Below are 17,725 nucleotides of genomic sequence, written 5' to 3' on the forward strand. Positions count from 1 at the left end.
AAAATCAAAGAAGATGACAACAGAGAGGAGAGGAAAAGCTGTAATTCCAAATATTCACAAGTTTCTCGCTTGTGCAGAAACAAGCTGAAAGGGAAGGAGGAAAAAAAAACCAATGCATGCTGCACCCCTGACTTGCCATTACCGTTGATTTGTATGTGTGCCTTTTAGTGATGGTCCAATAACCTTTTCGTTATTTCTGAAACAATTTGTTTGAACCGTTGCATCAATGCAAGGAACTGAGTTCTACCCAAAGCTGTACATCTTAATGCAAAGCAATTTAAAGCTATTACTGCAAAGTAGAGTTCATGACTTAAAGGCACCCCTGTCATTTGCATTGCTGCTTTAGAAAAACACTGAAAAAATTCTTCAGCTCTTCTACAATTCAGAGTTCAGCTGAGGCATGGAAAGTGTGATTCAGGCTGTACTCCGTTCTGCAGACACGTGCTTTCTTTTTCTCATCACTCAACGTACCCGGAAAGCAACAGTCTCACATTTGGACAAGAAGAAACGGCCCCAAGTTGCACCAGGGGAGGGTTAGATTGGATATTAGGAAAAATTTTTACACCGAAAGGGTTACGAAGCCTTGGAATGGGCTGCCCAGGGCAGTGGTGGAGTCCCCATCCCTGGAGATATTTAAAAGCCAGGCAGATGTGGTGCTGAGGGACATAGGTTAGTGATGGGTTGATGGTTGGACTCCATGATCTGAAAGGTCCCTTCAAACCTCGGCAATTCTATGATTCCATGATGTGAGGCACACAAGACAGAACCAAGCATCAAAAAGAAGCCAGTAACACCACATCCAAACCCTGCCTTGCTACTTTCCCAAACACCCGACAGATATCAAGCAAGAGAGACAAAACCGCTCACTTCCTACCAGCCCCACATGGAAAGACAAGCGGAGAAAAAGCTCCAATTTGAACAATTATGGTAACTCCCTTCCAGCATGGAGCTCTTTTAGAAATCAGCATCTCATTAGCGAGAGAAGCTGAAGCAACTGCAGCCTCCCTGGGCTGTGATCTTTAATTTTCCCATTTCATGAAACACCCTCAGCTGACATAAAGACAGAGCAGCTAAATAAACATGTAAGGAAAATTCAAAGCCTGTCGTGAGCAAGCCCAGCCTGTATTCAAGGCTTTCACCTTCAGTCTTATTCCAACGGCCATTTCTAACATTGCCTCATATTAAAACAGACAATCGCCTTCCTTAAGACACACAGCTTGTAACGCGTGGAAATTCATTCCATTTCTTGAGTACATTTCTTGCTACTTACTTCACACATATCTCATCCTAAACAGGTGCCAGTTTAACATGTATGAAACCTATTATTACCTGGAAATTCCTCAATTTTCCTCACTTTTATTGTTTGACCCCTTCCACCTGCCTATGATTAGTTGGTTTTTTTTTTTTTCCCATTTTGCTGAAATAGGTATCCCTATAACCACAATCTCAGACTCACACATAGTTTTAAACACTTCCCCTGTAACGAGCACCCAGGGCACCTCTTGTTGACACAAAGTCATTTTTAAACACAGCGATCGCTATTGGAATTTTAAGTAGCCATCTGGCCTCTTCTTTGGAATTGCTTCACAACTGGAAGCCTTCTTGGAAGATTTATCAAGACTGTTCTCTGGAGACAGAAGGATCAGTGTATTTTAAAAGTACCACCTACAAGTTACGATTTTGTGAATTCACATCCCTATAATTTTCTTGCTGAAGCTTCACATACACACCGAAGATCTGGTTACGAATTCATAGTCCAGAAAACTGCTGACAACGTGTTTGAACTCAAAGAGGAAGGACAGATTGGGAACATTTTTGTCATAATTTAAAATCTAGAACTGTGGTTGTGCAGAATTGATGAACCTCTTTATAGACCTTTTTGCAGAGTTGTCACTGTACAATAGGAAAAAAACTGGTGCGATGCCCCCATTGGCACAGACCGCTTAATGAACCAAGAAAATCTCCAAATAATGGAGTTCCTGCTTCCCTCCAAATTTACCTGTCTCCACTGGGACATTGACCAGTAAAAAGTATCATTGACCAAGCACAAGGCTTTTACTTATTGACTGCAAACAGTAATGTGCTAAGACAATTAGTCCTCACCCTCTATATAAAAATTTCTTATTTAATTTACTACCTCCTACTTTGGTAAAATCAAATTTAATTCTATGACATCATATTTCACAAGTAAAAGCAATCCATAATTTCTACTTCAATAAGTATTAGCAAAAGTAACATTTCCTAACGGAGAAAGTTTTCCAAAGCTTTTTTTACTCATTAATCTAATCTCCAAGTAATCTGCAAAATTCAAAATCTTTACAAAGGACAATTAATGTCAAAAGAAAAGAAGGAGAAGGAAGGAGAAGGAAAAAAAAGAAAATGTTTCAACACTTTTTAAAGTGCCCAAGCAAATAGGATTAACTATGATGGACATTTTCAAATCTTAAAAAAAAAAAAAAAGGGAGGGGGAGTATCTATGGCTTTCCAAATATCCCAAATTCCACACACACCCCATTTTATCATAGATGGGTCACTATGGGATTTCCCTGCTGATGTTAGTAAAACAAACAGTTCAGATTTCTGATCCTATCAAAGCAAATTGCCCTTCTGGGATAATGCAAATTGCAAAATTGCAACAAAACACACCAAAAAACTCTTATTGGGAGCATTTGAATGAAATATGGAGATCTCTGAATTGTGCTAACAGTACTTTTTCCAGCTAGGGAGATTTTAGACACAGGGCCATGAAGAGAAAAATTTCACTTTAACAAGTGGCATGATGATCTTCAATTTAAGACAAAAAAAACCAAAACAAAACAAAACTAAGGAAAGTATAGACCCACACAAAAGCTTTTGGTCAGATGGTATGAATTCTTGTATGTTAAAGAAACGTTCACCTTAGCAGAAAGGAGACACCAAACCCCATCAAATTTCAGATTTGCTTAAAATTTCAAATTCAGACTCTTTTGAAATATCAGAACCAAAATAGAAAAATAAATCTTTTTCCGAAAGACATAAATATATATTTAGTAGAAGAACTATATATTTGAGTGTGTGCACACCTGCACAGTAAATTTGAAGAAGGTGCCTTGGCCTGTGCAGAGGTACAGACATTTTCTGGAAGCCGGTATAAAGCAGCAGCTTCCCACCACTGCCCAGAATCAGAAACCTAAAGGAGAGCCACCTATGACTTGTGAATTCTTCCCACTTCCATAATAATTATTCTAAACCAGGGAAGGGACAGCAGCACCAACAGCTTTGCCGTACATTCTTCTGTGCCTGGATCAAGAGAAGGCTGATGCCGTGACAACGGCAATGCTTTTGGAGAAGCTTTTGAGAAGCAGGAATCTTTCCTACCTCCATCAGTCATTTCAGCATTTCCTCTCCTGGGAAGACGTCCTCCTTACATTTAATTCAACCAAAAATAGAGTGTGAGGGGTTTTTTTTGGTTGGTTGGTTTTGTTTTTAAAAAAATATTTTCTTTTGCCGTCTTTAGAGTCCCACATACTCATTTGTTTTTATGAGACAAAGATGGAAGTAGCTGACGAATACACAGAAAGTATTTTGATTTTTCATAAAGCAAAATCACTCATGGACACAAATAGAGCTACTGCTCAGCAGCTCTTCACTTTTATATTTTCCCAGGCTTTTTGTCAGGAAGGTAATGATTCCACATCAAGAAAACACCATTAGTATAATAAGTAAATATGTAAAACAGTTTCACATACCAATGGAGTTTACACATAAGCAATACTTTTCACTACTTAAATACTGAAATAGCTTGAGTATTAAACCCTTATAGAGTTTACCGAAGTTCTAGTAAATCCATCGTAAATATTTTTTATTAGGAGTTCATATAAAAGCCATTGCCATTTGTTTTTAGTGATTTTTTTTTTTAAATGTTGATTGTACAATGATTAAAGCTAAGAAGGGCAACCACCACAGCTACACAATTTAACCAAAGGCATTCACAACTCAAAGAATAACCCCATAAGATTACAGAGAAGCTATTAAAATATTTTTATGGTAAGAAGCATCCAACTCTAAAACATCTGTACTACACTCGTGTTTCAGGATTGCTTCTAGAATTATGATCACCTTTTATTAGTCAAATAATAACAAAACCAAAATGCCTTTGTCTTAATTAATGTAACAGTCTAATCTTTTATGAATACTGGTCTTCCAAAACTCAAAAGTCATGAGCTAGAAGTACCTCTTGTAAAAATTAAGTAAATTCAAGCTTGCAATAAAATTATTTTCTGCTAAAGAGAAGCAAAGGCCAACATGCAACAGAAAAATACATGTCTCCTGCAACCTTTTCACCTCCCAGGTCTCTCACTCCCATCCATCTCCTTACGCAAGGAAGAAAAGAATCTTGCTCATATAAATTTAATAAGACGCTGAAAAAGCAAAACTTGCCAAGAGCAACGTTAACTCTGTTTCAGAGCACATTCTTTGGGTGGGGTAACGGGCCTTGATCACTACTTAAACTCTTACTCTAACACCATTAATAAACTGAGTAATGTAAATGAGTAAAAATGAGTAGCAACAGGAGCTTAACTTTCCCATTTTGCACGGTTACAAATTTGTCTCCTCAATGTTCTATTAGAACAGCCTTCAAAATCATGCAATAATAAAAAAAGTAGTTATATGTGTACGCTTCAAAATATTTTTTACGTTCAGTTATGTCGAGATGCCTTGCAAATCAGAGGTTAGTAAAAAAATAGCACCTACAGTGGTGATTTGTTCACAGAAAGAGAGAAAAAAAGGGAAGCACTGATTTACAGGCTGATCTAACAGCACCATCCTGACCTAGACACCAGCAAACTGAACCCATTTCATGTCACGGTGAAGCCCAGCTATGACAAAACTCATAACTGAAGGCATCCAGGTGCATCTTATCACGCAGGAGTCACATCAAAATTGCAAAGGCTTGGTCAAGATAACACTGTAAAAGAAAATCTCACCAACAGTATAACAGAACTAGAATTAGAATTATAAAACCGCTCCATTGCGGGATATTCAGAAAACCAGCAGCAGTGGTTTGGACCAATTGAGGGTGAGGAGACTTGTAACACACTACAGTGAGTTTCGAGAACAGAAAATCTTCCAAAAAAAAAAATTCTTCTATATTAGCAAGAACGGGCAGTTGCAATCTGCAAACACACTGAAGTTAGAAGAAGGTATATTTTCCCAGCATGATCACGCCATTTAAGAAACTAGGACGAACAAGAATTCAGGAGTGAAACAAAATACTGGCCTAAAAATGAAAAACTGGCAACTCTGACCTTAACAGCAAAGCTCCAAGTGACATTCAGAGAGCTGGAGATTGACCCCAGGTGTCTGCGTTTAGATCCTAAAGCAACAGCTTTCCTTAAACTGCCCTGTATATACTGAAATTGCATTTTTTTTAACTTTTCCCGTTTAGAAGGACAAGCAGCGAGAATGAAAATCTGCCCAGACCTCTTAAGGTTAATCTTAAAATACATCTGCCCTCAGTGTAAGAGAATGAAATTTAGGTCTTAGGATGAAAGACCTGCACAATTAGAAGACCTGAAGAGCCAGCGCTACAGAATCATGCAGAACTGCGAGGAGATAACATCGTCTGGATTTGTACCTACAGCGCACTCTATTAACCTTTATTTTTAATTCTCCCTGTAAAATTCCAGTACAGCTCCACCTGCATATATTGCATTATGTTTCTGATATTCCACACCTCGTCAATGAGAGAAGGATGAAGAAGCAGAGCCTCCAAAACAGAGCTTTGTCCAGATGTAACCCTTTTATTTCCACATTAGCATATATTGCTGAGAGCACCAATAAAGACGCACAAGTTTCACATCTAAACTGCTAATTGTACACATTTGCCATAAGCAAACGTAAGATCATCCTCAAATCGGGCTTCTAAGTTCCCAATGGCAGATTGGCGTTAAATAAAGTAGAAAAGATGAAGCAAGTTATCGATCATCTTTTTTTTAGCTGTAGAAGGAAAGTGAGAAAGCTGTAAATACCTAAATGCACAGGAATGATTACAGAGCTCACCGAAACCACACACAGAGAAACAGATGATGGATTTATTCAGGGTGAAATAAGCCCCTTCTAGGTAAATCCCATAAAAATGGCAGGTACCTCTGCTGTGTGGTTGGTTGGTTTTAAACAAAATAAGGCAAAAGATGCTTGAACGCCCCCCTCGCTTCTTGTTGTGAAAAATAGAAGTTCAAGGTGAAACCAACCAACCAACCAACCTGGAAGTCAGACTCCATCTCCTGCCTGGGCACCAGCGATGACCAGTCAGCACTGTCTCCTTCTCTTCTCTTACAGCTACTCAGGACGAACAAATTTTGCCTTGATTAGTTGCCTCAACTTTCCTTATGACCCCCATCTCCTGCCTTATCAGTTTTCTCGCAGCCCAGCAGGTTGGCAGCTGCTCAGTTCCTTCAGTGGAGAGAAGCAAGAGTCAATTGTAATAATGGGCTGCGATTACTCCTGCGTGGCAGGAACTGAGCTGCTGACTGCTGCCATTTCATCTGCCTCTCAACTTCTTTATGACCCCGTGGGCAAGGAATTACAGCCCTCGGCTGGCAAAAAAGCCATCACACCTCTCCTCATCACCCAAGGTCCTGCAGAGCCTCTCAAACAAGTGCCAGACGGGCTGACGGTAGAACAGGAAGCAGGATACAAACCCAGATTAATTATGCTAATGCAGCCACACTGCTTCAAAAAGCTTTTAAAACCTCCCTCACGTATCTGTAACGCAGCTCTGCATACTGGACTTATGGCTGGAAACGTGTATAAACAGAGAGAAATGCAGTACAGGGGATACAAACCCTTCTCTGCCCAGATGCGAAGTACAGAAACCAGTACGACCTGAAAACCTTGGACGGTACGAGACGGAGACCATAATTTTACCATAATCAAAATGGAGTCATATCCAATGCACAGCAGTATTTTTTTTGTTTATTTATAATAAATATTATTATATTTATTGGTTCTCAACATTATCATAGAATGAGTTGGGTTGGAAGGGATCTTAAAGACTACCCAGTGCCACCCCCTGCCCTGGGCAGGGACACCTCCCACCAGACCAGGTTGCTCCAAGCCCCCTCCAACCTGGCCTTGAATAGACTCACCTTAAACAAAGAAGTGGACAGGAGCTGTAATACTCAATTAGAGTATTAGATATTAGTATTAGATATCATAAACCCCAAAAAGAATTGGCAAAGTCAATAATTAGGCTAAGATCAGGTGTAGTGTAGTGTAGTAAAAGTGTGTATCTTCATGAGTAAAGCATGCTTGTCAGCCATGTGTATTCTTTGGCTCAACATTTTTATCGAAGCATTTTTTATTGGAAATTCTGCAGAAGTAAAGCATAAAGGTCCCCAAAAGAAAAAAAAAAAAAAAAATCCCAAAACACAAATACCTAAACACAACCAACCAAATAAAAGCTTTTTGAAATACTCAAAACATACTAATGTCACCAGGCATCACTTAAAATACAAACAAGATTATTTCCACCTTTTATTTCCTGAATCATTGAGTCATAGAATGGGTTGGGTGCGAAGGGACCTTAAAGAGCATCCAGTGCCACCCCCTGCCCTGGACAGGGACACCTCCCACCAGACCAGGTTGCTCCAAGCCCCCTCCAGCCTGGCCTTCAACCCCTCCAGGGATGGGGCAGCCACAGCTTCTCTGGGCAACCTGGGCCAGGCTCTCACCACCCTCACACCAAAGAACTTCTTCCCCACATCTCATCTCAATCTCCCCTCTGTCAGTGTCAAACCCTTCCCCCTCCTCCTATGGCTCCCCTCCCTGATCAAGAGTCCCTCCCCAGCTTTCCTGGAGCCCCTTGAGGGACTGGAAGGGGCTCTAAGGTCTCCCCGGAGCCTTCTCTTCTCCAGGCTGAACCCGTCCCCAACTCTCTCAGCCTGTCCTGGTGGAATTGCTTTCCACCTTCTCTGTGATTAAGCTTTTATATTTTTTTAAATGTATTTTCCTTCTCAGGCACTGTCCATGCCTTTTCACGTGGTGTCCACTGCAGGCTTCCCCCTTAAGCGAAGGTAACAAAGATTGGCTTTTGCAAGAATTCGATGCATGTAACATTTTTCAAATGTTTCTTTAGAAGTGTTAGATACCCATCAATCACTCCCATGGATCTCTGGGGGGGATCTGACCCACTTACTGAGACGGAAATAACTTTTGGGTGAAGTTTTCTGGAAATACCTGTAACATGTTGATTTGTAAAGAATGAGTTTTAAAACATGCCATCTCTAACAAGTTATTATATTGCATGCAAAATATTTAAGAGGGAGATTTTCATTTAATAACAATGGCATCAAAGTGTTTCATGAGGCAATAATTCAGTTTGAGTTGATTAAGTTCAAATTTGTCGGCCTAGCAATTTATTAACCAGGGACAGAAATTATTGCTGAGAAAGCACACTGGGGTATTCCCCACATTCTTACTATGCTGTAAATCATAAATTCCCTTCCTTTTGCTGTAAGGATGGTGCATTTATTTAGAATAAAGCTGGTAGATATAAGAAAAAAATGCTTTATTATTGTCTGAACAATGCCATACTCCTCCAAACTACATAAAGAAACCAACATAAAGGAAAGCAATAATGATATCGAAGTTCTCAGTATTTTAAGGATCATCTTTATAATGCTTATTTTAAACCATCCACCTTGTGTAAGTGACGAAAACTCAAATGGCCTAATTATTTTAGTGGTCCAGTACCAACTCCAACCTGCTTTTTTCCAACTGCCAGTAAAGAAACTCTTCACATTTCCACTGGGCAGAAGACAACAGTTTTGGGGCAAGTGCCTGCTGTTTGATTAATTGTTCGTAACAAAAAAAGGTGGGTGGTGAAAGAGTATAAAGGAAAAAAAAAAAAAAGTGAGAGGGGATGACTACAAATTCTGGGCTAATTAAACAAATTGCAACGGTCCTTATCCTGACGAACTCCAACGGAGAGTGAAGTGAGGCCACCCAATGTTGAAAAACACCATGAAGTAACCAGAGAAACCCACGAATGCCAAAACGATACTTGTCTGAGCTCTGCCGCACCAATTAGAGATTAACATTCATAAACCGCCTTTAGTTAATTGAGCTGTAACATTTCAAAATTGGCAAGTCGATAACAGAGGATATAGGCTAAATAATTGAAAATTTGCAGTGACATCTTGTCCCGGTTTGAAGTAAAACCGAACCAATTTTCTCTTCTGTAACTTTACATCCCAGCCAGGCCTCCTCTAACTCTCTGAAATTAACGGCACATTGTGGAGAAAACTGCTCGTTCTCAGAATGATGAGCCCAATGTTTGTGCTCCATGCCAAGGGATGGTGAGCAGGGAGGCCCTTGCTTATCCTTATTGCTGTAACAACCAAGGGCAGCCAATTTCGTTATTTGCCCCCTTAGAGGGTCGGAAACGGAAAAAACGTAGAGGGGTCACATCGGTGGGGAGGAGGGGACAGGAGAGGTGACCCAAACCTGACCAACTGGGGTATTCCATCCCATCTGCCCCATGCTCAGTATAAAGGCTGAGGGATCAAAGGGTCAGCCCCTTCCTGCGATGGCCGACGTCCAGAGAGGACTCTGTCTGTTCATCTGCCTTTGATCCCGATCCGTGTGTTCCTGACTCCAGAGCTGGAATCCAGTTCCCATTCGTCACTGAGTCCAATCTGGGACTTCCCCAGTGCCTGCTGGTGACGTGACTGTCGTCCTGGGAGCTTGATACGGTTTTGTAGATTTTGTATCTATTTCATTATTTTCTTCTTTATTTTTATTTTAATATTAATTCTTCATTAAAGTAGTTTAGTTCATTCTAAACTTCTGAATCTCCTTTATCTTTTTCTTCTCCTCTCTTTGGTGGGGGAGAAGCGGGGGGAAAGGGCCATCTGTCGGTCCGGTTTTGGTAAAGTCGGCCCAAACCACGACACGTCTCATGGTATTTTTAACTAATTCGGAGACGGAATTCAGACAGCACATGTTTGCACCTCTCCCTAAGTTTGTGGAAGGAACACTTCAGCGAGGATTTGATGCCTCAGAGATTCTCTGCTCTTCACTGCTGTAACAGCTTTGTAAACTACATAGATATTAATATTTCAGCTATCCTTATTAGTTTAATACCTGAAGTAAACGATGCGGGCCGAGGAAAAAAAAAAAAGTAATCTGTGTTGCCACTGGTATGTCTAAAGTTACTTTGGTCCCAAGGATGGCAAATGCACAGAAGTAACATATGGGTGGAAAAAAGTGGTTTACATTGCTCTCAATTTAAAGGAGAAAAAGCAAAGCAAAGCTACTGAGTAGTTTTTCAGCGTGTCTCCTTATGAGACCTGACTGATACGTTTACAATTACACAAAAATCAACTAGGTGCAAAATAATGGTCTAGCTGCATTGAATTCCACACTATATTGAGCTATTGGAAGTAGAGAGATCTAACTATTCTTGAAAAATACATCTATTTTTTTCAGTTTCATTGTCATCCCAAGCCTCCTTGTTGCACATAAAGAAAACACTGTTATTTAAGTGTATATATACATATATATGCACACACACTGATTGTACAATCTTTTAGACTCAGCGAATGCAGAAATAACCTGTCCATGTGATTTAAAATAAATAAATAAATGCAGAGCTGGTCTACCATTAGAAATTAAAGTTCACACAGTGCTGCTCTACTTCCTGTATTTAGGGCTGTTGATCCAATAGACTATTTTTCTATGGGATGTAAAGCCAGGCCAGTAGTTCTTAAATGCAAGCAACATGGATAGCGATGGATAATGCTGCTCTCGGATAATTCCATTCCAGTGCCCTTGGATGGAACGATTTCTCCAACACTGCATTAATAGTGATCGAACCTTATGACAAGCAGATCGAAAACCTTCTTCAATTGTTTATATATGTGTTATGCCACTCTGTAAAAAAATCTTTTTTCTTCATAATATTCAAACAAATCCTGCTTTTCTTCACTGTTAATTTTTACATGATCAAGGTAGCTTGACTGAGCATTACTGAGAACCCGGTAACTTTGTAATTTCTTTCTTTCTTCCCCACCTTCCACCCCAAATGAAATTAATCACAAATCTTTAGTTCATTGCGGGAGCTTTAGGCTTGCTACCATGTTTCAGGACTGCTTTAGGTCTACTTACACCTCACTGAGATCTTAATAGCATAAAAACAAAACACTCAGAGGGCCAACATGTAACTGCACATAGAAGAACTTAACATTAACTTTTCAATTTTTCTTTGATAGAATTCTTGTTTACGCCCTTCCCCATGTTCTTTAATAATATGTTCAACAAGCTAGAACAAGCCTTTGTACAGAATTCAAGTTATTTCCTGTTTAGTTGTTTCCGATGCCCAGCAACTGATCTTTGACATGGTTTTGATTATGGAAGATTGGAATTAATTACTTGCCAAAGAACTGCTGGAAAATTAGGAATATGACCTTAATCTATCATCCCAGTTACAGCTTGATGCAAACAACTGAATTTAAGAGAGGCTGGGTCACTTGCTTTCACTTCAATTCACCAATGTATTACCAGCTAACAATTATCAGAAAGGTTTTCCCATTCCTCCTGCCACTTTATTTTGTTACCTTTAATCCCCTACCTCCTTCCCCAGCTCCATTTCCAAAACCCCCAGTTGCTTTGCTCAGAGCTCCTCATTAGATCTCATCTTTTAAGTGACTATTTTGCTTCCTACTCAACAAACATCGAACTCCTCTCCCCAACTCCTCTTTCATATAGCTGTTGCCACCACGTTGGACTCATTTCATATTCACAAACCATGACACAATTAAAAACCTAAATAAATTTAAAAGGCTTTAGCATCACAATCGTTACTAATTTCAGGACTTCACTTTTCGCTGTTTACCTTCCATTATTAGACACTTTCTACTGTACTAAATAGATCCTTCACTTGTTTTTTTTTTTTAAGGTTTTCTCTTTCTCACCCATCATGTTCATGATTATTAATCAGGATTACATTTTCTCCAGGGAAAAACAGAACATTTCCTAATGAGCAACCTCCTAGGATCATTATAAATTCCCACCGCTATATACCAGAAAGTCACAGGCTTCCAAGTCTGCCCCTGAATACCAACCACATCATACCTGGGACTGTATTTCACAGAATCATAGAATAGTTTGAGGCGGAAGGGACCATTAGAGATCATATAGTCCAACCCCTCTGGGTGGACGGGGACATCTTTCACTAGATCAGGTTGCTCAAAGCACTCCCCTTTAAGCCTCTGTTTCTTAACACAAATAAGAAAACATCTCTTTTCTTCTGCACACAGATACATGGATGCACCCGTTCCACTTCCCTCCACGGACATTCACATCACTTCCTCTGTTTCATAATGCCAATCTCAAGCATCATCTTTGCCTTCTCCTTCAATCTATCGCTTTATCAGTTCTCAACATTATCATAGAATGGCGCGGGTTGGAAGGAACCTTAAACATCAGCCAGTTCCAACGCCCCTGCCCTGGGCAGGGACACCTCCCACCAGACCAGGTTGCTCCAAGCCCCCTCCAACCTGGCCTTCAACCCCTCCAGGGATGGGGCAGCCACAGCTTCTCTGGGCAACCTGGGCCAGGCTCTCACCACCCTCACAGCAAAGAAGTTCTTCCCCACATCTCAGCTCCATCTCCCCTCTGTCAGTGTCAAACCCTTCCGCCTCCTCCTATGGCTCCCCTCCCCAGCTTTCCTGGAGCCCCTTTAGGGACTGGAAGGGGCTCGAAGGAGGTCTCCCCGGAGCCTTCTCTTCTCCAGGCTGAACCCCCCCAACTCTCTCAGCTTGTCCTCACAGCAGAGGGGCTCCAGCCCTCCCAGTATCCTCCTGGCCTCCTCTGGACCCACTCTAACAGTCCTCCTGTGCTGAGGACTCCAGCACTGGACACAGTGCTCCAGGTGGATTCTCACCAGCGTGGAGCAGAGGGGTAGAATTTGCCCCCCCCTTGCCCTGCTGGCCACGCTGCTGGGGTTGCAGTTGGCTTTCTGGGCTGCCAGCGCACGTTGTTGGCTCATATTGAGCATCTCATCATCCAACACCCCCAAGTCCTTTTCCATAGGGCTGCTCTCAATCCGTTCTTCACTCAGTCTGGATTTGTACATGGGATTGCCCCAGCCCACGTGCACAACCTTGTACTCTTTGAGTGGGGCCATCCAGCCAATTTCTTATCTACTGAGTGGTCTGTCCGTCAAGTACATGTCTCTCCAATTTAGAGACAAGGATGTCTTGTGGGACAGCGTCAAATGCTCTGCACAAGTCCAGGCAGATGATGATTATCATACCCTTTGCCATCTTCTACTTGTTTAATATAAATTCCTGTAATACATATTTTGATGTTGTCCAGTTTTGCTTTAAATGCACCATTAGCAGTAAAGAGGAAATGAAAATAACTCAGCACTCTCTTACTTGTTCACTCAACATGAATAAACATTTCCATCTGCCACAAAGCAAAACTTGTCAATCTTCAACAAAACAAAAAAAAAAACCCCTCTGAAATCAATAAGACCATCAAGCCAAAATGAAACAAGAGGTTTTTGATAAGAAATGGATATTATTGCTTGTACATAACAGAGAGAATACTCATCATTATTCAAGCTTTAACTTGGAGTCATGCATGGAGAAAAGAAGTCACAAATAATTATGGCACAGAGCCATACGTACCATTTCCCAGTCTTCATATTTGGCAAAGTTCCCTCAGGTATCCCAGGTAAATACATCTATTTCAAAAAACACCCAAAGCAGTAACAGAGGATCCTGAATTCTCTTTATCAAAGCCAAATTTTAGTGTAAACCTTGTGACACCTAGGCCCTCCCTGACTTTAGGTACCAGCGAATCCTAAATACATCCTAAGGAAGGGAGTATAATTCAGCAGGTCACGCAAGCATCTGTCAGAGCCCTTCTGACGGTCATAGAGGGGAGGTGACCACTGGCACCACCACAGCAGACTGACATTTCAAGCCAACATCTGAGCTGTCATGAAGGATCAGATGACATGTTTTTATTTAAGCACAAATGATTTTGAAATAGAAATGGGAATTTCAGCAAGTTGCAGGTTGAACAAATTGATTCTGTACAATCTATTTTTCACTTTTGCTCCAGAGAGGAAGTTTAAGGAATTCGCACTACATGGAGAGTCAAAGAAATTGATGGCTTCATACCAGCACTATATCACTGCCAAAAGCTCAGGCTAAACCAATCACTTTTTAACTAGAAATGGGCCTGAGACATGATGTCCTGATCTCAATCTGAACTTCACGAAGTTCATGGTGGTTATGTTAGGATTTGGCATTTGGCTTAGGATCTTCTCCACTTTTAACAATGAAGAAAAAAAATCTTTTAAAGTAACAGTGGACTCTCTGTCAAGTTTAATAGAAATCAATGAATCTGCTTGATCCGATCTTATTTCAACATTGTAAGAAGTCTAAATAGGTGTCTTTTAGCACTGCAGTTATAATAAACCCCTCTAAGTCTCTCTGGGAGTCGTTCTGGTATGGAAGTGAATTCAATATGAACAGGATTTGAGGACATCCCTGGACATATTTGCCTGGTAATTAATGGCTAAAGTGTAAACTTGAGATGGGGAAAGATTTTTAGAACAACAGAGCCCTCTAATGGATTAATGCTGTATGACTGGGGTTTTCTTCAGTGCTGCAGTAAAAATAATTTGCTTTTTCAACTCAAAAATAAAACACAAGAGGTACCGAGAGAAGAATTACAGACTATGAAAGCTTAAAGACAGAAGCTATTTCTTCTGATTCCCAAATAGCCAGAAATCGCATTAAGAAAGAGATTCTGTTCAAATGGAAGATGTAAAAAGAAACCTCTCAGGACCATTTGATATTTTTGGTTTTAGGAAGCTGGTTTTGCACCATTGTAATACTCCTGCACGCAGAAGGTGCTGACAGGGGGGCAGCACATCTAACCTTCATCCTGCTTCAGGGCTTGATTTTGGTTTGCCTTCTGCTGCGCTGCAGTCAGTGATCTCTGCAGAGCATCCATGGAGTAGAAGGGAATAAACATCTAGTAGACAGGAAGCATAAGGGCGTGCTTTCATGATCAGCGAAAGCAAATCTGAAATCAATGATGTTGAAAGGGCAGAGCTGATAGAGCCGCACGAGCGATAGAACTAACACAGTTGCACACACAAAATAATAATTTCTAAAAATCCCTGAAAAAGGAAATTGATTGGGGGGGATGGGGTAAGCAGCCTAAAATTATTTTAGACAGTGACAATCTGCACCTTGAAAACATATGACAGAGGAACCAAGAACCCTTCAGCAGTGAATGGCTCTGGAAGAGTTTTGTATCAACACACACAGTCAGAAAAATTGACTCAGCCCAGTGGGCAGAGCTGGGAGCATCACATATTAACAGAGACAGATCCAAGGACTACTTGAGACAAGAAAGATGCTCCCACTGCTTATATGCAGGTAGAGTAAGAAAGAAGGAAGAAAGCAAAAATTGCATGCCTGGTATGGAGATGTTCAAGAAGGATGTAGCTAGTTTCAAATGACCTATCCCTCTGGAAGAGAAATTCCTCCACAATTCTGTATCCTTCATTGAAGTACCACATTTTTCCCTTAATCAAGAAGCTCAGAACATCCACAAGGGAGCACTCAAAAGTATTCAGGAGCATAAGATGAATACGGTATTGATTCTGAAGGCAAAAAGTGGCTGATTACAATGAACATCCATGAAGAGAGGCCTCTCATTGATGGGAATGCATTCCAGAGATTCTCACTGATGGAATACCTGGAAACCCCACGATGGGAGAGTAATGTTCAGCATCACAGCACAGTGTGGGTCATCCCACAGGCAGAGACTGCAAATTAAGTTGGCCAACTTCAGTCTTTCTCCTGGATTGATGTAAGAGAACCTCAGTGAAGTACAGGGTTTCCAGGGTGGAAGGGCGACGTTTGCATTTTGGTTTTATTACTCCTTAAAGACATCTAGCTGTAAACTTTACTTAAATAAACAAACTAACTGGCAGGCCAGCTATTCATTACCATAATCCAGACTGAGGATTTCAGGACAGCTAAAGAGTCCTCTGCTCAACCACAAAGACCAATTCCTCTCCATGGGGCTCATTCAGCAAAACACATGCTGCAGGCTATAATTCAAATGACATGCAGCCAATGCAGTTTTTGGTAAAATATTACATCTAAATCATTTGGGAAGTTTTGTTAGAGCTACAGAACAGTATAAAGCCATAAATTGCATCACGGTTTTGATTAGTTGGTTGTTGACTGACCTCAAAGAATGTACCTGACAAGTGAAACTTCCGTGGAGTGCAGTAAGAAAGAAAAAAAAAAAAAAAAAATAAATTCTCTCTCAGTCTCAAATTTCCTGCCATTGCCTGGGAAAGAACAGTAAGATGTAATATTGAACATTATGTGGTCCCTCAAGCCCGTCTAAATAATTTCACGCTTAAGAGGATAACAGGAGAGGAAGTGAGATTAAGTCCAAAACGACCAGTCTTATGGAGAGACCATTCACATTTGAAACAAGAGTTTGCCTGTACATAAATTTGAGAGAAAATGAGAACAAAGACAAGCATGTAAACACCACCTCCCTCAAACGCCCTCCGGGTTCCAGCTACGTGTGGGCCACCAATTTCCTCACACAGCAATAAGTTCTTCCATTTAACGTCCTGCAAGAGATTTTTCTTCCTCTAGTTCATGCAGTCATTCACTGAACCCAATTATCCCCTATCTCCAGCATCCTAAAGAGTTCCACAGCTAATTACTTTATATCAGATATATTCATGCCCAAAACCAAAACAAAAAGCCCCAGATTTGGGGAGCTGCAATGCTAGGCCTACTTCACGATTTTTAATACTGGATTTGTTTAAAGTATTACACTGCCCAACAGAAACTGGCCAATCTAAGTTCTTAAACAACTGGCCCAGTTAGGTTTTTAAACACAAAGAACATCAGTTTTGAACATTTAGCTGAAGCATCACTTAAATACCACAATCTCCTCCTGTACAGCACGCTTTCCACAGCACTGTATTACAGGACAATGAAGCCGGTGCACAAAATAAGCCTTCTGATATAGTAGAGTGCTCATGGCACACGTTTTAAGAGTGAATTAATCCCAGCCCTGCCACTAACCTGTTGTGACACTCAGGGCTTTTCACTTCACCTCACTATATATTCGGGTTTTTTCCATTGTACAATAGACATAATGATACTTTGCCTGCTTTTTGAAGCCTTCTGAGAATTGCAGCAATAAAGTACTACATAAAAAGAGATATGCATTTCTATTGAAATGCACCTATTCACAAAGAGCCCTCAATTTCCAACTCGCTAGTTAAATCATCTTTATAAGCATTCATTCACAAAAAAAGCATATGAAAAATTTACCTGTTCATTTTTGCAGATCCACACGGTATTTCCCTGCAGTAGAACAAAGATTTTGGCTTTGTATCCTTTCAGCTCAAGATACCCGCTTTTCTCGGGGGCGACAGAAGTTCGAGACGGAGAGTTATTATCAGACTGTGATTTCAAGGCACTGAGCATCGTATTAACCCAGTCATTCCTTTCTTCTAAACGAGAAAAAAAAATAAAAAAATAGAGAAAGACATATGGTTAAGCAGCAGCTCCGTTCTTCTCTACACATCAGTTTTCCTGCTCTTCCTCCTATGCTGTGCTGGTTGATGGTACAGCTCTACCACACCAGAGAGAACATCCACCCTGAAGAGGAG

General features: G+C 40.6%; 1 protein-coding gene across 1 annotated transcript in view; it reads right to left on the reverse strand.

The window, feature by feature from the left end:
* The window catches only part of ARAP2 (ArfGAP with RhoGAP domain, ankyrin repeat and PH domain 2), a 120,188-nt gene that overhangs the window by 74,419 nt on the left and 28,044 nt on the right, over positions 1-17,725 (reverse strand). Inside the window, exon 8 of the mRNA XM_074147318.1 lies at positions 17,385-17,566. Within this exon, the coding sequence (XP_074003419.1) occupies positions 17,385-17,566 (182 nt within the window). The remainder of the gene's footprint in view (positions 1-17,384; positions 17,567-17,725) is intronic.

Source organism: Numenius arquata, chromosome 5 (assembly GCF_964106895.1).
Source record: "Numenius arquata chromosome 5, bNumArq3.hap1.1, whole genome shotgun sequence".
NCBI classification, from domain to species: Eukaryota; Metazoa; Chordata; class Aves; order Charadriiformes; family Scolopacidae; genus Numenius; species Numenius arquata.